The sequence below is a fragment of the Lathyrus oleraceus genome, chromosome 5 (genome assembly GCF_024323335.1).
Source record: "Lathyrus oleraceus cultivar Zhongwan6 chromosome 5, CAAS_Psat_ZW6_1.0, whole genome shotgun sequence".
NCBI lineage: Eukaryota > Viridiplantae > Streptophyta > Magnoliopsida > Fabales > Fabaceae > Lathyrus > Lathyrus oleraceus.
The window spans coordinates 111,785,184-111,811,026 of NC_066583.1; the positions used below are offsets into that span (position 1 = coordinate 111,785,184).

General features: G+C 34.1%; 1 protein-coding gene across 1 annotated transcript; it reads right to left on the minus strand.

The window, feature by feature from the left end:
* Positions 1-23,809: 23,809 nt before the first annotated feature.
* On the minus strand, positions 23,810-25,507 carry LOC127088088 (cyclin-D3-1). Its single transcript, XM_051029001.1, has 4 exons — positions 24,798-25,507; positions 24,506-24,710; positions 24,289-24,419; positions 23,810-24,203 (listed from the first exon to the last, which is right to left on the minus strand). The coding sequence occupies exons 1-4, from the start codon at positions 25,254-25,256 to the stop codon at positions 23,952-23,954; spliced, it is 1,047 nt and encodes a 348-aa protein (XP_050884958.1). The 5' UTR covers positions 25,257-25,507; the 3' UTR covers positions 23,810-23,951.
* Positions 25,508-25,843: the final 336 nt, after the last annotated feature.

Below are 25,843 nucleotides of genomic sequence, written 5' to 3' on the forward strand. Positions count from 1 at the left end.
CCCTACAATGAACCACTACGCCTTGGGCAGAGCGTAGGGCTTTCATGCAAAATGAAAAACAGAAGAAAATTACTCTGTCTGAAGAGTAACTTGGACTATTTCTTCAGCAGTCTAGTTGTTAATCTTCTCCCCTGGAGCACACGGGCGCACCCAATTATCCATATCACAATCACTGTCACCATCTTCATTGTCTGTTGCAAAGACATCCCCGTGATTCATCAATCCAACACTAGTGAAAGTACATGGCCCTCTCTGATTCTGGACATCCTGCTCTGATGATTGAAAAGGCTGAAAAATGATATGCATATGCGGGTTGACTTTTTTTTTCTTTTTTTTTATGCATTATCTTTTGAAAATGAACATGCTATGATGCAAAATGATGAAACAATGGCTGGTTGGCTGTGTATCACGAGGCGCAGGATCAGAACTTCAGCATGAATTTGGAACCGGGAACCATAGAACACAATCATCAACTTAGAACTCATACTTCAGAACCAACGGTCACCAACAAGAACCAAACAAAAGTCACCAACAGGACACGGTCACCAACAGAACAGGTCACCAACAGAACAAGTCACCATCAGTACCTGTAAATGATTCATTCCCGCCCCACTCACGGGTGTAATCTAGGCCAGGGTAAGGTCAAGAGAAACGCAGGATAAACAATCCTTTCAAGAATATCATCATATGCACACCAAATGTATGCAACGATAATACCCCATAAGAATCTGAACTGCTCGTGATACCATGTTCCGCTAAGTGGCGCCATACCACCCGCTTCCCATGAATCACTTTATTCCTAGGTGTCCTAAAGTTCACTCATAGCCTGTGTATTGGGCCTTTTACCTCTTGTGACTCCCACCCAATAGCGAAACAGATACACAACCAGCACAATATGCATGAAACAGTAAAGCGCACATAGGATGCAATGCAAGCAGATAAGTATGCAAAGCAATAAATAAATAACACACAATAGACAATAAACAAACAGACGCTAGGAAATGCCCACTAGGGAAAATAAGTCCCCAGCAGAGTCGCCAGCTGTCGCTCCCCGGATTTCCCGAATCCAAGTACAAACGCGAAAAAGAGTGGCGGAAAAAGAGTAGAGTCGCCAGCTATGTACTTTTATCCCAAGAGGAGGGAAAGGTAGTACTGCATAACCAAGAGAGAACGGATAAAACAAAGTCTCGAACCAAAGAAAACTGAGTAAGGGGGCCGGTTACGTGAAGGGAAGGTTATCGCACCCTTTCACGTCTGTGGTACTCCACAGGATCCACGCTTGTTGTTTATGTCTAAAATGTGTGTATAAAAAGTCCTATATGCGATGCGAAAGAGAGAAAATCAAAGTAGGGAAAAGAAAGAGTTATTGCTCGCACAGGCCCTACCCTGCTGCATACGTATCTCAAGAAGGATTGAGAATCAGAGCGCCGTAGCTCGGCTAACCTATTTTTATTTGTTTTGTGTTTTTTAGATGAACAACGTTACTACGCAATCTACCGGATGCTCGACCTTTGGAGACTTACTCACCTGTAGTAGAAGGAGTTAACGTGTTCTTAAGAAAAGAAAATCAAAGAGTTTGTTTGTGTTTTAGGAATGCTCATGCAAAAAGGAAGTCCTAGACGAAGGAACCGTGCTACCTTAATTGACATGCAAACGAGAGACTATACGAAGCCTAGCAATCCTATGGGGAGACGATCACACCACACAAAAAACATATAGCATAAGGTAAACGCACCAACAAGGGGGCTCAAACATACGTGGGTAGGGCTTTAATCAAGAGGGGTCATATCAACCTCGACAAACAAGCCATGGAAAGGTAATCAAATGGGCTCTTAACCACTGACATTGAACGTCAGGGTAAGCAGATCAAAAGGGTAATAAGGATAAGACCTCATAGCTCTTAACCCTGGACAGGGTGAGCTCATGACAAAGTGTGGGGGTTCAGAAAGATGGAACCCTCTCCACTGACTGACCGGACAAAAGATCTTGGGTTTTTGTTCTGAAGCATCGACACGTAGTGTGAGCATAAAGAACAACGCACTGAATAACGGGGGATTGACTACTAATCCCTTTTATCCGTCAATTGCCTCTTCATGGAGGTCTTTAGCACTGGTGCCTCCTCTTGGAGGTCTTTGGGCACAAAAGTAAACACACAAAAACATTATCTCCTATCGAGGTCTTCCAGCTAAGAAAGCGGTAAAATGCTGGAAAGATGTAAAAGGGATCGAGAGATCTACCACACGGATAAAGATCCGAAGTAACAACAACTAAAGAAACAAGAAACCCAGAGATCTCTCAGGCTAGCACCATCAAAGAAAGTAAGTCAGTAAAGCAATCAGAATAAATCTCCAAATGGTATCCCACAAATAAAGTGGAATACCAAGCAAGCTATCTCTTCAAGAGTCATGTGAGCCCTCACAAAAACTCAACAAACAAGTTAGAATAACAAGATGGGGTGCAATCAAGAGTTGCACCAAACAAGAGAATCATAACAACAACAGTGTCAGGTAAACAGTGCACGGATGCAATAGAAAACATGTCACAACAAACACAAAACAGATTAGAGAGCAAACTGAAAAACCAACTACTGTCATGATCGCCTTCGCTTAGCGAAGGCTTAGCGAAGCTTCGCTACAGGTTCGCTTAGCGAAATGGCAGCGAATGCCTACGGGTTCTGGGTTCTTCCTTGATAACAGTCCAATTTCAGAAATCCAAAAGTCTAATGATACCCAATCTCCCAAATTTCAGAAACAAAGTAATTTAACATGCTAAGAATCGTTCTAAACATACATGCAAACCTAAAAATCCAATCTCCCAAATTCAACCCTAATGATTCAGTCTACAGAAATTACACCATTGAAGGCATTAAAGAATGGAGACAGAACAAACCTGATTGAAGAGGTTGATTGGTTTTGAAATGTAACGGGTTAGGGTTTTCAATGCAACAGTTAGGGTTTGTGTGAGATGGAAGTCAAAAGTGTGAGAGTCAGAGTGAGACTAAAATAATTTAAAATGGTTTTTTGGGCCCAAATGAGTGGCCCTCTGAAAATTAAATGGGTTTTTGCCACGCTCGCTACTGTCTTCGCCCAGCGAGCAGCTAGCGAATCATCTCGCTACTGTCTTCGCCTAGCGAGCAGCTAGCGAACATGACAGGATTTTGTTTTTTTCAAAACAGCATGCAAAGCACAATTCAGAAAGGCTCCATTAAACACTCCCATACTTGGGTAAAAACATAGCTAGCACTTACTCGCTAGGCGAGCATCCAGCGAGCAGGTTAGCGAGCAATTCCAGTAGCAACATCATCAAGGTTCGCTGGAGCGAAGGAGGAAGCATGGGCTTTGCCTAGCCAAGGATTGCTCGCCTAGCGAGCATGACAGTTCAGGAACAGACCTTTGTCCCTTCAAGATGAATGTTTTGAATGATGAATAGACCCCGTTTGAACATGCTGGAAGTATCTCAAGTCATCCCCTAGCCATTTGACCCTCAGTTGACCAACAGTTGACTTTTGACTTCACAGTTGAATTTTGAACTGTACTGAGCCCATTAAGCTTGATCCTTTAAAGAAAACCTCTGAAAGTGAAACCCTAGCTCCCATGAGCTCTACGCAACATCCATAAGATCTTCAAACCAAGATTGCATCTCGATCCTTGAGGAACCCTACTTTGACTTTGATACCCAGATGAATACAAGCTTCTTGGAAGACAAACTCTTGGAGCTAACTCTGATTGACATGATGAAATGCAATATGAAATGTTAAATGACCTAAAGTGAATGCATGAATGAGGAGGGCAAATTTGAGGTGCTACAATAACCCCAACACGTGGCAACCTTTCTACTTCCCGCGGTAGTTATACTATTAGGCCCGCTTATTGCTTGAGTTATTGGTTTTTCCCTATAAATGGCCATTACTTTCTTCTCATGAAAACCTTTTCCTCTTCTTTTCCATTTTAGAACTTCTACTTTATTTAACTAGAGATAATTCACATATGCAAGAACACTTCTTTTAGTTAGGGTAGGAGAAGAAAGATTGTAAGGTTCGCCTTTTTCTCAGGGTTCCAAGTACTGCAGTTTTTTTCTTCTCATAAGAAGTTGATGGATAGGAAGAAAGCCAAATAAGTTAATGTGAGAGACACAGTGTCCCTACATTTGAATGGTGGCACTATCACACGGTTCCATCCGAGCATTGGATTTTCTAGCATAGGACACAAAGAAGACGTAATCCTAGAGTCCTGTTCAGAGACAAAGGGAGTAAATAAGGCAACTGTGGGTGGTTCTCCTTTTTTTACTTGCATCTTCCAGTTATTTATGAATTGGGGGGTTTTGATTCCTTTTACGCCTTTTGAGGTAGACTTTTTGGTAATCCTTAATGCCATCCCTTCCTAGATCACACCTAACATGTTGAGTATTCTTAGGGATTTACAAATAACATGTTGTAATTTAGGCATCTCCCCAACCTTATGGCTATTCCTTTCTTTTTTGGTTATAGAGACCCTTCTCAATTATAGTTGGATAACTTTGTGGTCTTTGTCTAGTAGGTATTTGTTAGAACCTTGCGGGGAGCCCTATGAAGATTGAAAAGATAGACTCATATGGGTCAGAGGGCGAGATTCTACTTCTATGGTGACTATAGGGGCGACCGGTGCCCTTCGTTTTCCTCTATCATTGACAAATGACCCCTCATCTTATAAAAGGGATAGACTTCAGAACCTTTTCTCCCCTTAAACGAGAGGTGATCCAGACTTTAAGTTGATTCTATCTCATGAGCTCTCGTACTATAATTACCCTAGACCGAGAAGACGAAGACATAGTAGAAAAGTACTTAGGTAAGAATTATGGCATGGAAATAAACTTTTGGCTTGATATCTTCTTTTCTATTTTACATTTTTTAACAAATTATTTTTGCATGAGATATGTCTAAGATCTCGTTCGGTGAGAGGAGAGATGGTTTGACACCGATGCAAGCCAAACAACGACTAGCGGGAAAAATATCTACGGGAGATCAGCAAGTTGAAATCTAGGATGGACTTTATTATAAGAGATGTTCACGAGTGTCATAATATAACGTCATTCATGGCAAAGAAATATGATACACTACTAAAAAAAGTTGATACAACAACGTCACCATTACCATAGTCCTTCGAAGGACCGTGGTGATATCTCAAATTTTATACGCCTATATAATTTTTTTATTTTTTAATTAAACGTTATTAATTTATTACCATGGTTTTCTAAAACAACTATGGTGATATAATTGGACGTTTCATGATTTCGACTCTCAAGCCTGCTATTTCGTTATTTCTTTAGAATTTAGCACCACCCTTCCATTTTATTTAATCAAAGAAAGATATATCACTACGGTTCTTTAAACCAACAATTATGATATATTTTCTATTTTTTTAAAATTTTAATTAATTAAAACCTGACACTTTTTTTTAAATATCATTAATTTCAATGTCAATATTATATCTCCACGTTTTTCAAAAAAAAATCGTTGTGATATATTTTTTATTATTCTTTAAAAAAATCATTTGCTTAAGACATGGTTTTTTTTTATAAAATTGATCATATACCACAATTTTAGAAAAAAAACTATGGTGGTCCTATTTAATCACTTTACACAAAGCTATCTAACTTGTTTCTTCAGTTGCATATTTTCATTTCCATCAATAAACAACCCCTGATGAAACAACGAGATTTTCAATCCTAATGAAACTTACTTCACCATTTCAAACCCAACGATATAAAATCAGTTTCAACTCTAACGAAACGTTCAAAACCATCTTCAAACCTGAAGAAACAACAACATTTTCAACATTTTCATATGCTTTTGTACCGTCGATGAGGGAGGCGACACCATGTTCTTTGTTCATCTGCCTTCGATTTAGCTGTCGAGGAGGAACTTTAATATTATAACAACATTTTTTACTTATTCATCACGTTTCCGGTACGAAAACTTTTTTGTCCCATGCATTTACAGTGCCTATATTTTCCATTGTTATTTATGTATTTGTTGTTGTTGATGCTTATGTATTTGTTATTGATGATTCTTATTATTATTGTTGATGGTTGTTATTGATGATGATTCTTATTGTTGTTGTTGATGCTTGTTGTCCTTGTTACTGATTTTCTAGACTAAGAAACATGTTGACTCAATTACTGCATAACAAAAGCAATGTCAATTTCAAGAAAATAAAGAACAATCAGTAAATACAAAACAATTAGTATTTGAATGAGTGTAACTAAGAGAGCTAAGAGAATCAAAGATTTTAAAATATCACTATTTGTTATTGTTGATGCTTATTGTTATTATTAATGCTTGTTGTTATTGTTGATACTTATTGTTGTTGTTAATGCTTGTTGTTATTGAATATTGTTGAATATGATGCATGCTACTGTTGTGGATGCTTATTATTATTATTATTGATGCTTCTTTTTGTTGTTGATGCTTATTGTTGAAGATGGTGCTTGTTGTTGTTGTTGATTCTTATTGTTGTTGATGCTTATGTCTTGATAGATGGCCTATTCTTCATCTAGTAGCGATGAAGCTACATATACAATTGAAACCATGATAAATGATTCATAATCTGTAGTTGGAGGACACATAAAAAAAACAAAGAGGTGCCACAATGATGGCTACATTAACAAGAGTACGCAATTCGGGTGTTAGACTTTTGGTTGAGTATAGTGTCGCTTGTACTATTCTTGACGATCCTCGTTCTTTTTTGTTTAAGAGTTATGTTGTGTTCCTTGGACGTAGAAAAGTCAGCATATTGTTAGATGATTAGAAGGATGTACTAGATGAGGTGAAAAAACCATATGGATAGACTTTCAAGTATTAATTTTAATTTTTATCAATTTGGTATTATTTATATAAACACCAATGCATACTTATTAATTTAAATGTGTAGTTGACATTTGAATTTAATGATGATTTGAAGTTGAAAAAGAAGTGGATAACTTACGATGGTACGACTTGGAGGAGTTTTAAGTCACAACTCACGAGTGACTATATTACAAAGCCAAAGGCTAATATTGAGCGTCCGTGGGTAAAATATCATTTTCTTAACAAGAAGGTTTGGAAAAAGTTTGTGAAGTCTCGTAATAATGAGGAGTTCATGGTTAGTACTAGTGATCTTTTCTGATAGTTTTATGGATAAACCATGGACGTTAATTTTTTTTCCTATGTTTATAACAGGCTAAAAGTGAAACGGGAAAGCTGAAGAATTCCAAAAACAAATACCCCATGTATTGTCTTGTGAAGAAAAATGTGATTGCTGAAAAAAGACAACAACTAGGAGATGGGGACTCCATAAGTCGTGATTGGGAACCATCTCCAGCATCACGACATGAGAAGTGGAAGAGGGCTCGACTGAGACCAAATGGAGTACACTTCAGATGCCTCCAGATTAGTAGTTGTAAGAATTATAAGACTTGTTGTGCATATGTTTAGCGTTATTTAAATTGCCTTGGTCATTAACAATGTGTGTCTTATCATATTGTGTAGGATTCGTTGGTTAACTCAGCCCGTGAAGGTACATTTTTTCCATAACCACGACATGATATATTAGTATAAGCAATCAGAACAAAGGAAAATTATGGGTGTGTCCGTGGGGTTGGATATGGCATCAACTTGAGAGTGTTTTTTGGTACATCTAAAAAAGCACTAGACATGTGTCAAATGAAATGTTGGAAGAGCTTCAGAGGAAGATAGATACTCAAAAGAAAGAATTTGATGAGAAGTTGGAAGCGGGACGGGAATCTCGAAGGAAAGAATTGGAAGAATTAAACGAGTTATATGCGGTATGTGAGAGTGAGAATTGTGTTTTCTGAAATGAATGATATATATATATATATATATATATATATATATTATATATATATATATATATATATATATATATATATATATATATATATATATATATATATATATATATATATATATATATATATATATATATATATATATATATATATATATATATATATATATATATATATATTGTGTTAATTCTGTTTTGTGTTACTTTATGTATTTTATGATGTAGAGAACTAGTGGAACCGTGCCACAGTGTACAAGTGAAGAGGATGATGATGATGATCAATTGCATGGTAGATATGTTGTACTCGGTACAAGCATAAAAGGAAGTTGTTCAGCTGCCCCCTATGGTAGAGATATACAATACGGGTTATTGGCTACTTCTGAAGAATCATATTCCAAAATGATGGTTTATGTTATGCGCAACGAAGAAGCGGTGTTTACTTTTTCGCTAGAACATGATCCTATGTTTGAGGGGTTAAAGGAATTCATTATGATTCCTAAAGATATAAAGGATATGATTGGTGGAAACGGTGTCTGAACATAGGGACACTACAATTTTGGTGCACGCAAGTATATCTCATTATATGGTACATTAATTGTTTTGTATAGAATTAATTCTTCACGTGTTTTTTTGTATTTTGTTTAACATTTTAGGTATACTCACCGTGTATGTATAGAATTAAATAAATCGAATACTTATGAATTGTTGGATCCACTAGAGTATGATTTACTAATAATTTCGCTAAAAACATTGAAGGATACTTAACATCACGGATATCAGATAGGAAATAATGTTACTTAGTACCATTTCTCAACAAGTGAGTAGTTTTAAAATTATGGTTTCTCTATTATATTTAGTTTTCATATTTTACCAAATATTAATTATAAATGCTTGTATTGTTCATTAAGAGAACATTATCAATTGATCATCATATATATTCGGACGAATATGGTAACTACATTGTGTTTATTAAACTATTAACTTGATCCTCCGATAAAACAAATTATTACTGGGTAACTTTATGTTTATAAGACTTTTGTGAAATCTTATCATTGACTTTGTAATTATCTTAGTGTGTAATATTTTTAAATCATTTTCAATATATAGAGTTGCCGAGAGGTAGTATAGGTTAAACAATTCTAGAAAAAAGCTCGCATTTTGTAAGCCTAAGGTAAGTGGATTAATTGTGACATTTATTTATATATATATATATATATATATATATATATATATATATATATATATATATTATATATATATATATATATATATATATATATATATATATATATATATATATATATATATATATATATATATATATATATATTCATGAAATGCATGTGTGGTTATATATTCATGAAATATGTAAATTTGTAGACGAGGAGACAAGCAGAGAGATACGAGTGTCGGTACTATGTAATAAAACACATGTTTAACATCGTTTCTACCGGCATTATTGATTCGTGGGATCACGTATATAATGTCATGAAATATTTTCAATGGCATATTAATTTTCTATTATAATTCAAATCACGTGATATTCATTTTTTTCCACTTGTTTATGTAGACATTTAACGACAAGACATCTTTCTCTTCTAAAGATTTAGACGATTTCCCTAAACGTTGGCCGTTTAGTTTTAATGTGTTAATTGAAAAGGAGAGGGTGATATTATGAAGGATTAATTTGATATTATATATATATATATATATATATATATATATATATATATATATATATATATATATATATATATATATATATATATATATATATATATATATATATATATATATATATAGGTAAAATAAATACAGACCTGTAATTTATGGAGAGATAAAATAAAATTTTAAAAAAAAAAGCAATGTATTTAATCATGGTTTCTTATACATACCGTTGTTATAGATAGAGGGCAAAATATTACTCTCTTCGTTCCTTTTTAAGTGTTATTTTTTGACTTTTTACACATATCAAGGAAGTTAATCATTATTGTTACTTTTCAAATAATAATTCTTATTTTACCTATAATACCCTTAATTATTTATTACATTCACTTTACTTTTTCTCTCCCTGTAATCATTATCTATGGGTAATTTTGACAAAATTGCAATTAATACTACATTGAATTTTGCAAGTGACAATTAAAAAGAAACAATTTTTTTACAAGAATGTGACACTTATAAAGGAAAGGAGGGAGTATTAACCATACATTCAGTAGGTTTTGAACTCATGATCATTCGCTTTATATCACAACGGTTGTATATTTTGAGCGTTGTGGTATATATCGCGCTACCTAGTTTATCACAACGGTCTAACACCCGTGGTGGAAAACACCATACGTACAATCATACCATACCTCACAACGGTTGGTCGGACGTGGTTGTATCCCTTTTCCAACCGTTATGATAGATTTTTTCGTAGTAGTGATAATTTGAAGGATCGCGCCAAGGATGTGGCTTCCAAGGCTCTTGAACACATAAATGATGGGAATCACTTCAAGGGATCTAAAGTAAACCCTTAGTTCCTTAAAGGAATTGAAGAAGGAGGCTTCATTGCTCAAGGATAAAGTTGAAGCCGCCTATGACCAATATCTTTAGAGGGGGAAGAAACATGTAGTATTTTTCTATCTGGACCTAGATTTGAGCCAGGTGGACATGTTCAAGGTAGTTCGGGGTGGTCAGTTAATGGACGACGAGTAGGTCCTCTAACAGTCTTTGCACCTTTAACCCTATTTCTCATATGACGTTTTCTATGATAGCTTAGTTTACTACTTTTGGATGTGATTTTTGTTAATACAGATATTTTATTTTTATTTTTTTCTAACTATTCCCAGCTCTCATTAAGGCATATATGCTCTTCGTGTTTTGGTTCTGATCATCCCAAATAGGATGACAGGGGCTCGTTATCGAGGGTCTTATGCGCCCGGTCAACAAAAGAAGAAGACAAGGTTCCCCATGCAGGGTTCCCACACATTTCCTGTCTCGGGAGGTGATGAAGATCCTTATTAGGGATCCAACGTCTTTCATTGCCTCAAAGGATGGTAAGGACCTCTCGTAGGGATGCAACATGATTTTTGATAGCCTCATGGGGCGGAAAGGATCCCTTGTGGGGCTTCAACATATTTTAATCGCCTCGAAAGGAAGAAAGGATCCCTCGTTGGGATCCAACATCTTAATCGCCTTAAAGGGAGGCCAAGATCCCTTGTAGGATCCAACGTTTTTTATCACCTCAAAGGGTGGGAAGGATCCCTAGTAGGGATCAAAAAAATTTGATCTACTCAAAGACGACAAGGATCCCTAGTAGGTGTAACACCCTAAACCCGACACATAATTTATAAAATAAATCAGAGTATTTTTCACCAAACGGTGTCACACATTCTCAAAATAAAACATTTTTCCTCAATTTAAACATATCGCAACGGAAATTATAAAAAAATTAACAACACCTCTTCATGGTCTCATAAAATATAATTACTCAAATAAAGCATCAATTTGATAACAACTTAACATTCCTCAAGGTAAACAAAAAACAATGATCACATCCCATGTGTTACACTATCAGAGCAACACAAGTTACTAAACAAATATGCAAAACAACAAAGTAAAAGAGAATGCCTCAACGCCATCCTCCCGCTCAAAACAACTACTCTTCCACTTGATTATTTATACTCAAAGATAGTAGATAACACCATAAATAAACAAATATGGGTGAGAATAACTTTACATATGTTAAAGGTGAAATTAAACAGCAGGGATAACATACATGGTGATAACATAACAACAACAAATCACAATGCAAGACGTATTAATGCAGTGTGTTTCTCCTTCAATAATGAATGTAGTACGAAAAGTTTGGATGTCCGAGTTATTTTACGGAATTATCCATGTGTCTAACTACTCTCTAGAAAATGTTCTCTCTGAACAAGAAGACCGTCATTGGCTCTCTCTGAGCTTTGGACCTCGTCATTGACTCTCTCTGAGCTTTGGACCTCATTGGACCGAAGTCCTACCTAACTCTAATGCACATGAATGCATGTACATGGCAACAATAATCACAACTCAAAAATCACACAAATAATGCTCATTATCTCATACTCAAATAGGTTCCTCTCTAAACCACAAATTTCGCCAATGTAAGGTAAGCACAATAAGTCCTCTCTGAATTACTCAACAAAAAAATCATATAATTACATCTCAAATAATTATATTAATATTCACAAAAATCAACATAATAAAAAGGTATTATTACTCAACAACTCAAAAGTGCTCATTAGCTCAAAATTACTTATCAACTTAGAAAAATTGCTCAAACACATCAATCAGAGTAATAATCATTTATATTTTACTCATAACCTATCAAAAGGATGGAAATTTTTGTCTTTAACTCAAATGATTTATCAAGACGAACTCTAAAACAATTCCCACAACTCTAAAACAATTCTAAATAATTCTAAAGTGATCAATTGACAACTCTTGCATGATTGATATAAACACAAAAATAAATCTATTGGTTGGCGGTCTCACCCAAGTAATAATTTGACTAAATTTTCTAATTTTCGTAATCCAACTGTGATCTAGCCGATTTTGATATTTGATTTTTTCGATTCTCAAACTTTTTCTATTATTTTCAATTTTTCAGTAAAAAAAACAGCATTTGGAATTTTCATGGCTTTTTCATGCAACGCTCAAAACAAAGATCAACAACAAATACATATATATCATGATCCAATTTTAAAAAATTGCCCAAAGGGAACAAACACAGATCAACAAGGCATGAAGGAGTTCAATTCATAGCAATCATATATTTTCATATCATATTCGTAAAAAAAAATAGAGCAATACAACAATCAATCGCCTCAAAGGGTTTTTCCCAAATTCTTTTTGGCCAAAACACATAAATTGCATACATTAAAAGAGATGCAGGAGATATGAGGGTGAGGACCCTCTCACTATCTGATTGCCTAAATCATCCACGAGTAAAGACTCCCCCTAGCTTGAAGTTTGAGGATCAATGAACTTTCTCTCTTCCTTTCACAATCGCTCCATATTCCTGCTCTAATCTCAAGACATCTGATATGCCTATTTTCCCAACTTTTGCACATGTACAAAAGTCTCTCACGTTAACTATTTATTTAACCTAAAAGTCCCATTTACTTCGGTCACCCCTCAACTCTACTCACATCCTCCCTAAAACTCTATTTTATTTAAAATTCTAATTTATCTATTAATTAAATAATATTTCTAAAATAAATATTTTATTTTAATCCATTAATTCTTTAATTAAATTAAAAATAGCATAATTATTTAATTATTCCAATTAAACTCAATTAAATTAATAACTCTAATTTCCCTCCCGACTTTAAAATACCTCCAATTTCTGATATTAATTAAATTACTAAAATAACATTAAATCAAGTAAAACACACACATCACCCAAATAAATTAATATAAAATTAATTAAAAATAATTAACTAAAGTCGGGGTGTTATAGTAGAGAACTAGATTTTTAATCGCCTCAAAGACGACAAGGCAAACCTTATTCATAATGGACAAATTCCTCAACCCAAGCCCTCCAAATTGCTTATCATTGGTAAGAATATTCCAAAGAATAGAGTGCAGATGTTTCTTTTCCATAGAATCTCACCAATGAAATCTCTTTGACACTTTTGAATTTTCTTGATACAAGTTTGGGAATGGGCACAACCATCATAGTGTAAGTAGGGAACGCCTCAATGACCTCCTTTGCAAGGGTGACTCTACTGACAAAGTAAAGTTGAGTTCTCTTCCAATGCGCAAGCTTGGATTTCTCTTTATATATGATATATTATTAGTATTTATCCTGAGCATGATTACTCGAAAGGGGGACACCTAAGTAAGTACCTAGAGAAGTTGTTTCCTTGATACCAGATTTGACCAGGATGTGTCTCCTAGTGGACAGAGGAGTATTATTGGAAAAGAAAATGTTGATTTTTTCCATATTTATATGTTGCCCTGAAGCACTGCAAAACTTGGAAAGAATATCCAAGGTCACATTAATTTGTGAATCAGAAGCAGTCCCAAATAACATGAGATCATCAACAAACATAAGGTGGAATATCTTAGGTCCCTCCTTAACAAACTTCAAGAAATTCCATTTATTGTTGTCCATGACATCATGAATAAGGTGGGAAATCTTGTCCATGCATATGGCAAACAAATAGGGAGACAAGGGATCGCCTTGTCGTAATCCTTTTTTTTGCTGCAAAGAAATCACCTTCATCACCTTTCCAAAGAACACGCAACTTAGTTGTTGAAACGACAAGGAGACTAAGCTCTTTCAAATTCTCAGGAATTCTAACATCAGTGAGCATATTTTTGATAAATTTCCAGTTCATGTTGTCATAAGCCTTAGCAAGATCTATTTTTATGGTAAAATATCCCATTTTCTACTTTGATCTATTCATAATGTGCATAATTTCTTGCGCAAGAATAATGTTGTCATGGGAGCTACGATTAGGAATGAAACCAGATTGATTAGGGGAGACAATAAATTCCATGTTCTACTTGAGTCTATTCATAATGATCTTAGTAAACATTTTAAGTAGTCTTATAAAGCGTTATAGGCCTAAAATGCGATGCATGTTGAGGATTGGCTTTCTTAGGGATCAGACAAATACATGTCAAATTAATAGTATTCAAGGGTATATCTTTGGACCACAACTTGAAAATGAGTTGACAAAGATTATCTCTAGTGTTCTTCTAAGTATTTTGGTAAAAGCCAACCCGGAAACCATCCGGACTAGGCGACTTCCAAGGAGCCATATCAAAGAGCGCATTTTTGATCTCAAAATCTTGGGCCTCTTTTTGCAAGACTCTGCAGACATTATGATCTAAACTAGGAAACTATTTAGATGTATGGTATTACGCATCAATGTTGGTATCAGAAGTGAAGAGCAATTTAAAATGGTCTTGGAAAAGATTTCGGATAGCATTCTCATCTTCCATCCAGTTATTAGCTCTATCCTTAATCATAGCGATCAATTTATTCCTTTTGTGTTGCACTGCTCTAGTGTGATAGAATTTTGTATTTCTATCACCTTCCACCATCGAAGTAACCTTGGCTCTTTGATACTAAAGCAATTCTTCTTGGAATAGGGTTTTGGAAAGGTAAGTTTGGATTTGTTTTTCAAGTTTTCGAAGGCCTTCATGGTCTCTGCCATCCTGAATCACTTTTTGAATACCCTCAAGATGATGCATAAGTTGAAGTTTTTCCTTACGAATACTACCAATGTTATGAAGCTTCCATTGCATAACAGTTGTCTTAAAGGATTCTAAATTAGAGAGAAGCGATTGGTGAGTGTTCCAAGACGAATTAAGCAAATACTCAAAGGAGGGCTCAACTAACCACGCACACTCGAATTTGAATTCTTTAGGCACCTGACTCAAATCCTTATCCATAAGAGTAAGCAAAACAAGGTGATGATCAGAAAACTCAAGATGATGAAGCACCTTAACATGAGCTTTATGATACATGTTCTGTCATCTGTCATTATAAAGAACACGATCTAATTTTTCTAAATTCTCATACCCCCGTGACTAACAGGACCACGCCAAGTGAAAGGAAATCCAAAGCTACCCATGTCAAGAAGATTGCACTAGTTGATACGATTTTGAAAGAGAGTACATCTCCAAAGGGAAGCCAGGAGCCCATCTCTTTTTCCATTCAAGTGGAGAAAATCATTAAAATCTCTGCCCATAATCCAACCTGAATCCATGCTAGTGGCAATGCTAGTCAAATCCATCTGCAACTCTTTCTTCCTATCATCCAAAGGACTCACATAAACAGTTGTAAGATACCAGATTTTACCATCCTCCATAGTGATTTGAGAATGAATGTATTGGAAGTGATAGTTGATTATGAATATTTGCATTAGGTCAGCTTTCCAACCTAACGTAATACCTCCTGTAAAACCCATCGCTTTAGGGAAAGCAAATCTAGAATATCCCAACCTGGTGAAGATACTCTTAAATATCCCAACTCTTCCTTCCATGATATCAATAAAATCTGACTTCTTTGCTTGAGTGTAAGACTTGTAGGCACAGAAGAAAGCAGTATTACTTATGTCACTACAATTCGAAAAGAAACAAGATATACTTTGTATATTCATAGACATAATAGATAGTAAAGTGACCCTGAAACAAGATACCATCGGGCTCTCTTCATGCTTATGAAGGAGAATGGCGATCCAAAATGCAGCGGAATTTAAAATTTCTCCTTTAATGATCCTTACGAATGGGCATGATCAGTGATAGAATCGTTACCTCTTGTGGCAATCACGAACTTTGAACGATGATAACACCTCTACTCAGTCCACACGAACGGATTCCTTCAATCTCAGTGCTAGCTTCTATGAATGAAGGCTTTGAGTGAGAGAGAGAGAGAGAGAGAGAGAGAGAGAGAGAAACGAAATTGCAAGTGTGGCAATGCTTCTACACAAGGGTTCTATTTATAGAACCACTTATGTGGGCTGCAAGCTAAAAAGCCCACTCAAGTGTATATGGCCCATATCTTATAATATGCCAAAATCACTTAAGCGTGTGGTACTTTACCATATTTCACATTCTACTTAAGTACACTGTACCTTACGATGTTCTATAATTCACTTAAGGGCACCGTACATTACGGTATTCCTTAATTACTCTATCTCTCATCAATCTGTCCTTTGTGTGTGACCCTATATGTTTTGGCGACATTGGCAATTATATTAAATCACGTATTTAACATAATAAACAGTGAGCGGTATCTAGCAACACATCACTGCTACCCAAGACACGAAAATGTCATGTGATCTGACAAATCCTTCTGTGATAATAATTATGTGTATAATTACCCTTTTGCCCTTATGTCTATATTGAACATAAGGCATAGACCGTGTCATCCTTGTCCAGTTCAATATTGGGCCCATAGACATTTATCCTGTTACGCATGATGGGCAAATTCCATCTAGGTCACTCATGTCCCTTAGCATGTTTCATGGAGTACCCATCAACTGTCTTTATGGTCATCCAATTACGGACAACGTTTGATCAACAATAAGGCACTCGACTCTACATGTAGGATCCATAGTGGTTTCAGGTCGAAGGGTGGTATACACCATTATCACCATGAGAATAACTTATGACACTTTGCATAACATTCTATATAGTATTCTCATAGCGGGTCAATCCAGTATAAATATTACTCTTAATATTCATACCTATGTTAAAGACTTGATAACTCTTTATCCATGATCCATGAGATGTGATCATCAGTCTATAAACATAATAGTCTTCATGCTTTAATGTTATCCCACTTCACAATAAAGCTTGACTACGGATACTTTAAGAATAGTGTCCTTATGTTTAATGTGATCTCATGATTAAGTCATACTTGATGCATTAAACGGACTAGCTATTCTAGGGACTTTATTAAACAAACATAATAAAGAAAAAGCCTTTTATTATTAATAAATAATTCGATACAAGTACCAAAAGTATTGGCCTCTAGGGCTTACACCAACAGCTTATCCTTGTCTTCAATGCAATCCAATCATCAGTAACAATTGATTAATCTTCTTCAGTGGGTCCTACATATGAAGAAGCAGCGGGAGCTTCATGTTGCTGAGAGGTCGTTGCATATTGAGCCCTGAGCCCCTTTGGGCGAAGTTGCTCAAGATTGGATTTTTGACCATGGAATTGACCATTATGGTTGTTATGTATGACAATTTGAGAGGTGCCAATTTGAACTGCTTTGAGAATCTCTTCCACTTATTGCTCTTCTAGGATCCGATCCATGATTTCCTTGTTTTTCTCACGACATTGATCTTTATCTTTACCTTTGTGAATACCTCTAAATGATATCTACAGATACCTATCAAAAAGCTTAGCTTTCTTATTTTTTTCTTGCCCGTTGTTTCTAACTAGCAGTAGTGTTATGCCATTCAGGATTCGAAACTTCCTTTAATGTTTCCTGACTGCCCATAGAGGTGTTGCAAGTGATACGATTGTCATCTTTCTGAACAGTATTCCCAGGCTGGACTTGAAGTCCAACACCAGTGTTCTCATTATTATTAGATGCCTCTTCACAAGTAGTATCCTTGTACAGAGCTTGAAAGCGAGAGCCTTTTGAATTGGGAACCCCTTTATTTCTCTTTTCACTCATATCAATTTTGACGATGTCTTAATTATTTCGTCTGCGTCGTTTATCTTTTTGAACAACATTCCACGGCCCTTGTTATGCCTCTTGCTCCTTGTTGTGAGGCTCTGAAGAATTTTTCCCATTAGGGCCAAATTTTGTACCCCCTTCTCTATACATTCCCACTTCCATTTGAGTTCCACAACCTTCAACATAATGCCCATATTTCCCATATTTCAGGTACAATAGATGTAATCCTTTATACTTAATCTTAAAGTGCCCACCCTTGATAGCAAACATAGCCAACAGTGGTTTGGTGAGATCAACTTGGATACATAAACGGGCATATTTCCCCCGCTCCCTAGATAGGGTGGTCCTGTCAACTTTAAAAGTTTTTCTTATCCTATTTCCAATGAAAGTCAATACACTTTGATCATAATATTCAATTGGGAAGACCGACATTCTGACCCACACGGCAAGCTGGTTTACCATGTGTTTTGACGGTCAAACATTGGGACTCTATTTACGAACCGTTAAGTAATGATCATAGATCATCCACGGCCCTTCAAGGAGTGCATCACTTTGATCTTCTGGGATAGTAAAGGTAACAAGGTGGAATTCTTGTCCAAGATCAATAATATTCAGAACCCCTCGTTTGGCCCACAATAGTTGTAACTTGTTTTCCAAGGCTCTGAATCTGATACTTCGACCAAGCATTTTGATGATAACCCCTTTTTCCTAAGGTTTAGCAATTTGTCTCTCCTCTAAATCAGAAAGAAATAATTATGGGCATTCATACCCACCAATCAAGTTTTCCTCAGCATAAATATCCTGATATTATCTTCAATCACTTACATATATATTCCATCTTCCTCATTCGAATCCAAGATCCCGAAAGATTCTCATGTCACCATATTCTTGTAAGATATGAGTTTAGACATTGTATTTCGAGAGGCATTAGATTCCGGAGCTATCAAATTGATTTTTGGGGTTTCATCATTCATGGATTATGTTGCATATCTGCTGAAAGAGAGGACTTATGGCAATTTAGGATATGCGAGAGCAAACATTCCCGACGGCGCCACCATAACCGAAGGTTGAAGCGGATCTAAATAGAACACCAAGAAAGGCCAAAAACCAGAAAGATTTGAATCTTCTTCCTTAGCACCCCTGCCAAACCAGGTCCTAAACCCTAGGGCTAGGAGTTTAAATCGGAGTTTGCAGAACCCCTTGAAAGAAGACGAATCTAGTTGTTTCTTCGTATATGCCTTCCATGTGCGCTTCCTGAAGCTTCTGAAAATGCCTAAAAACTAAAACCATGCATCGGAACCACCGCGTCGGACATTACGCCGGGTGGGCGCCGGAAATCGCCATTGTTGTAGTTTATTTCAAACAGATAGATGGGGTAATTTTAATTTACAATGGATTCACGCATTTGGTACTTTTACGATCGTCTGATCAAGATCAAACGATTAATATTTTAAGTTAAATAGTATTTATTTAATATAAATTAAAATATATATTTAAATTTAGACTATTAGATCATGATCCAACGACTGCAAAAGTATTGAATACGGGAAATGGTGTCTTCAATGGTTTTGAACTCGCACTGGCACTATAGCATAGTAGAAAAAGAAAATTAGGAAAATGATGATATTTGTGAGAAGAAGGAAAATCATATTCTGATATCAAACAGCATGGCAAAACATTTGCTTTGATTCACCTTAAATTTTATTACGAGTTTTCTACCTTTAAGTTAGTTAGTATTTTTTAGTTATTTAAATTTTTAATCATTATATTACCACTTTAAAAATATAGTTTTTCTCCATTATTGAACGTCACAATTTTAATTCGTTTTTTTCTCACTATAACTTCGATTTGAGTAAAATCAACACCAAAACAAACGTATTAATATTATGAATATAATTTAGTTTGTGATTAGAGATCAATTTTTTTTAACTATATTTAAAATTTGATCGTTTAGAATTAATTATCATATTTTATATTTTTATTTATTATAAATTATTGTGTTGGGTCGATGGAAGATGATGAGTCAAACAAAAAGAAGATTCTTGTTGGTGGATTCATGTTTACATGTGAAAGCATCAAAATAAGGTACAATGTGAGAGTGTGTTCGAATCATGAGTGTAAAATAAATGAGATGAACATGAGATTCGTATTTTCTGGAATTTAAGTGCTCATTGTGATAGTTGTAGCCCTTGGGTAATATATAAATGTGCAAATCTGGAAGTTTGATTGATTTGATTTATGTCGAATGTGTGATAATTGATGTTGTTGTAAAAAAATTGTGTTTTATTTGGATTATGTGCAAAATATTATAGTTATCGAATTATCATAATTATTTGATAATCGATACGTTGAGTATATCTAATGAATGAGTTTATGTGATAATTTATCATAATAATGTACTATTGATGATATTGACGTTACAATTGACTTTGTATGAATATGTGATGTGTTAAATTATAAATTGATTTACTTATATGTGTTTATATATGTTAAATGATGTGTGACGATACAAAGTACATAAAAATAGTGTGAAAATGATGAATTTGATGCGATGAAATCTAGACGTTATGACGGCCTAATTTGAAGAATTATTATTAGTCAATAAAATTATGTGTGAACATGTTGTGATTGTATTTAGGATGTTATAATTTTGAATATTTTTCCTCCATGGATTAAAATGAATTGAAATAACTAATTATAATGTATATGGATTAAGTGATGTTTGAATGTATGAAATACATAATGATGATGTATAAATAATGAATAAGATGTTGTGAAATTGAGGTATAAAATTATTTTTTGTTTTTCCATAGAGGATGAAATAATGATTGTTCCAGCTCGTGCTAAAGATGGTACTCTTAAAGAGTAACCTAGGTCAATAAGGGGAGGAACTAGACATTAGGGGGTTTGATGTGGATATTATTTTATCACTATATAGGTAGAGTCTTATAATCCTATATTGATGGTAGATAAGCAAATGACATATATGGTTGATATGGTACAATATCAAATAGAGAAAAGTATCGAGATATAAGGCAATATCACTAGAGAGAAGTGGTCATATGGTGTAGTATTTTTTTAGAGAAGTACATCTGAAATTGAATCTTGAGATGTAATACAATATCGCTTGAAAGAAGCACACTCAAAATTAAATCGTAGGATGTAATACAATATCAATTGAGAGAAATGTGTTTATCAGTGTAATGCAGTATCATTGAGAGAAAGAATACTATCAGGAAAGAGAAGAAATTTAGAGTAAAAGAACATGCATATCGTAGTTTGAATTGTGACCAAACTTGATGATTGTCGTGATTCATAATGATATTCTATATTGATTGTTTTCATTAATGTTACTTTGAGATGAGAGGATTTATATCTTGAAATTGTAAATTATATAGATATTTGATGTTGATGGTCTGTGTTAACTCTGATTTAATGTGGTACAATGTTTACTTGATAATTTGCTTGGTTTTATCAATTATTTTATATTGTCACATGTTTTTGAAGTTCACTCTTTCGTGTTTATGTTTGTGTTTGTCTGGCTTGGCTTTGGGTTTGTGAAATTGCAGTAAATACATATGGTAATGAGTCTTAAAGTTCAAGTTTAGGAGAAACTCCGCTCTGATAGGTCACATCGAGTTGCGGAAATTATTTTACAATTTTTTTTTACATTTCGCATTAAAAGATTATAAATATTCAGTATAACGATGTAAAATTGTTTAATTTAATGAATTTTTTAAAGAATTATTTGTAATGTGTAAGGGAACGAAGTGATGTCTTTTATCTATAAAAAAATTAAAACTCTTAAATTTTATTAGTTTTGAACACTTTAAACTCAATCTTTGACAATAATATTTATTTATATTTATATATTAATATAAATAACTTTGTGAAAAATTATAAATCAATTAGTTAATTTACAGTATAAAACAAACGCATGTATATATCATAGTAAATATTCATTAGGAATATACAAATATTTATCAAAGTAAAGTAGGGATTAAAAAATAACTCTTCCATCTTTTATAATTTTATAAACTAAATAAATAATAAAAAAAGAAATCAAAGAAAAAGAAAGGTTCAAACTGTAATAAGACCAAAAATTATATGTATTTACAAAAGTAAAACTAAAAAAGTAAAAAATAAAATAAATAAAAATATTAAAGTAATTGAGATAATTCAATAAAAATTATTCAATTTAAAATTTTGAATTACACTCTGACTAATATGAAAAATAAAATAACTAATGTAAATTAATTAATATTTATAAATTAACAACTTTTAAGTCTTCTTTCTATCTGACCTTAAAATAAATTTTTAGATAGTTTTCTAGGTTTTTCATTCCTCGAAGTCTTCTTTCTATCTGATCTACCCTCCTTATTATAGAATTTATTGATCTTTTCTCTATATGTCTAAGCCACCTAAGTCTACTTTCCATCATCTTCTTCATTATAGGTATTATCCTTACACTCTCTCTAATATTATTGAGTCTTACTACACATCCACTACAACATCCTCATCTCTACTACACTTACATTATTCTCGTATTGATTTTTAATCGCCCAACATTTTATCCAGTACAAAATCACAGGTTTTATCGCACCCATAAAATTCTCCCTTCAACTTGATCGTACATTTGCATAAAAAAAACATATGATGTCTATCTCCATTTCAACCACCCAGTTTGAATTTAATGGTTTAAATCTCATTCTATTTCTTCATCATTTTAACTAATTATCCAAAAAGAAATTGAATAGTAAATAAGTTTATCTTAAAATTATTAAAATTAAATAAGTTCATTTTCTTCTCAAAACATAATCAAATTGTGCATCATAGGATATTTGCGGTGCAGTTTAGACGATTTTGACGCTAAAAATCATTTGAATCGTAAGAGAAAAAATGTGCAGTTTAGGTTAGTCCAATTTACTTTTAGAAATAAAATAAAATAAAATCAATCAAAACTAATGCAATTTGAATTGGCTTAGTTTTCTTAGAATATTTTATTGAGTTATACATACACATGACAACACAATTTTTATGTTTAAAGTCATTCATTAATTATCATAAAAATAAATTTATAATTGTCAAATAAGTTTTTTGATTTTATACATAAATATGAATGACGTCTTACAATTTTATTCTTAAATAAATATGAAATACTATATTGAATAAGGTTTAAATAGTTTTTTGATCTAGTTAAGTTAACGAATTTTTTATTTTGGTTCCTATAATATTTGTTAGTTTCTTTAAAGACTTAAAATATAATTTGGTTTGATTTAATTTTATTCAGTTAAAAAAATATAAACCGCAACCAAACGATTTTATAAAAAAATGATTCATAATGATTCAAATTAAAGTGGAAGTAGATTAATTATAGTAAAGATTGACTAAATTTATCCTTACAAAACCAACTACTAAGATGAATGGATGTCACACTATATAAACTCATACATCCCTAATAAATGTGAGATTTGATATTTTCTCAATACACCCTCTTAAACCAACAATTTTTTGAATTTGATACATAGATATTAATGATGAATAGTTCATAGTCCGGTCGATAAATTCTGATACCATATTAATGTTAGATTTAATTCATTTATCTGATCTATCTTTAACCAACGTAGAAATTAAAATATTTTTAACAATTTAAAACAAGTATTACAAGATTATAATAAATACACTCATTGAATAATTTTTTTTATCTTTATATAGTTAATTATTATTTTATTATTGCATCTAAATTAGTTCCTCATAAAATGCCAACAATCTCTGCTATGATCCATCCTATAGGCCCATCTCATGTTCATGGACAGTCTTTCATCATTGACGACTCATCACTAGGAAGACTCAACAGACATGGTCACCAATTTAACTTCTCCCTCAAAAAAAAACATACTACTTTCATTAAAAATACTTTTTTTTTTTTGCAAAGTTGAAATTAACTATGAAGAGTTTAATAGAAACTGTTGTTGAGTTTTGGTCTTCTTTGACAAAGGCTCTGGTGAAGATGATACTGAAACTGTTGCTATAGCCCATGAATCATTGGAATTTTCAGAGCTAAATGACACATCCATTACACCATTTGGACTACTTGGAATTGACCCAAACTTACGTTTGTTGAATCGATTCTCATTCTCCTCTTCATATTCTGTCCACACTTTCATCATCAGCTTCCCACATTCATCCACTTTTTCCTATAATCATTTCACATTCATTAATATAAACCAAAACACTATTAATAATAATAGCATAGAAAAAACAATAACAAACAACACTTACTTTGTTGATTCCAAGAATACCAAGAAGCTGGTTTTTGTATTCATCTCCTAAACTAGGCTCAACACTGTTGAAAACATGAATCATCGTAGCAGTTGCCATGACAGAAGGTAGATAACTCATAAACTTTGAATCTGCAATTATGTGGAAATCGATGAGAAACAGAAGATAAGAGTAATAATAGATCAAAGATAATGAAGATTGAAGAGTGAAAACTCACCTGATCTAATGACAGAGAGAACAACATTTTCACATCTATTAAGAAACTCCCAACAAAGACGATCTTTCAATCCAAGTCTTCTTATTGTATAATCTATAAAAGAGAGAGGTGTTGCAGGATTCATCTTCCACCCTAGTGTTGAAAGAACCAAAATCTCCATCTTTTTTATCGTCTTTGCTTCAAACAAGTATCTACTTTCCTCAACCTATAACACAGTGAAAAAAACAACAAAAATCAGAAACATGTTTGGTGTTTTTGTTTCTTGCTAGAGTTTACTTTAGATGGAACATACTTGAAGATCTAGTAAAAGAGGAACTTGGGTTTCTTCAACTTTAGCAGCAAGAGAGAGACAAGCAACAGCGGAAAGCTGAGTCATCCATGGCTTCTCATTCTGTAAACGAAAGCTGAACAGAAACCTATCGAGGTAGTTTACAGCAAGAACAGCGGTGAGAGGTGAGAACGAGTAATGAGCGTTCACTTTCAGAATCCAGTCAATGGATTCTCTACGAGAAGTTTCCAACACAGGGTTGGTTTGTAGAAAGATGTGAAGAGGGTTTTGTTGTTCTTTGGAGAGAAGTGATTTGAGTTCTTCATCGTCCCAAAACATGTCGGTTTCTAGGAACAAAGATTGAGTAGAGTTTGTTATTGTGTTGTTTAAGGAAACATTATCGTACTCGAATTCTAACTCATCTTGTTCCTCCCAATGTTCTTCGGAGCAGTACAAGGTATCCATGGGGAAAGTGTGAGACATGTTGGATATATATTAGATCTTTAGTTCAATTGAGATGCTTCCATGGGAGGAACCATGTTGTTTATCCTTATTGAGACAAAATGAAAATGGTATAGAGGAGATTGGGAGAAGGAGGGAGGGAGTGAGTGTGGACACAAACAAGAGTGTTGTTTTATTTGTTGGTGAGTTTCCAAAAGAGAAACTAGTGTGTTTTATTGGGAGAGTGTTGTGTTAGATAGCCTCCCTAGAGGTGAATGAATCATGGGCCATGGGTCTTATTTACTCGACACGTGACTAATGTACCCTATAATTTATGGATCCCTCTTCCATCTTTGGATTAGGATTTCTTGTAACAACATGAGGATGGTCTAATCGATCTGGATCGTTGGATTTTAATCAAACGGTCAAAATTGTTTTAACTAAAAATACATTGTTTTGATTATAAACCGTTTGATCTACTATTATAATTGAGATTAAAAATCACATATAAATGTGTTTATTATGATGGCAAATGGCCATATGCATCTCGTTTAACCTCATCCCGCAAAAGCTCGCAAAAAAATGAGGTGAGACGAGACCGAGCGAAAAGACATAGTTGAGAGTGCATG

Excerpts from the sequence above, each read along its gene's own strand:
- LOC127088088 (XM_051029001.1), bottom strand. The coding sequence starts at position 25,256 with ATGTCTCACACTTTCCCCATGGATACCTTGTACTGCTCCGAAGAACAT. Across the intron at positions 24,711-24,797 it reads CTCTTTTACTAGATCTTCAA|GTTGAGGAAAGTAGATACTT; the intron begins GTATGTTCCATC and ends ACTGTGTTATAG. Across the intron at positions 24,420-24,505 it reads TCTCTCTGTCATTAGATCAG|ATTCAAAGTTTATGAGTTAT; the intron begins GTGAGTTTTCAC and ends ACATAATTGCAG.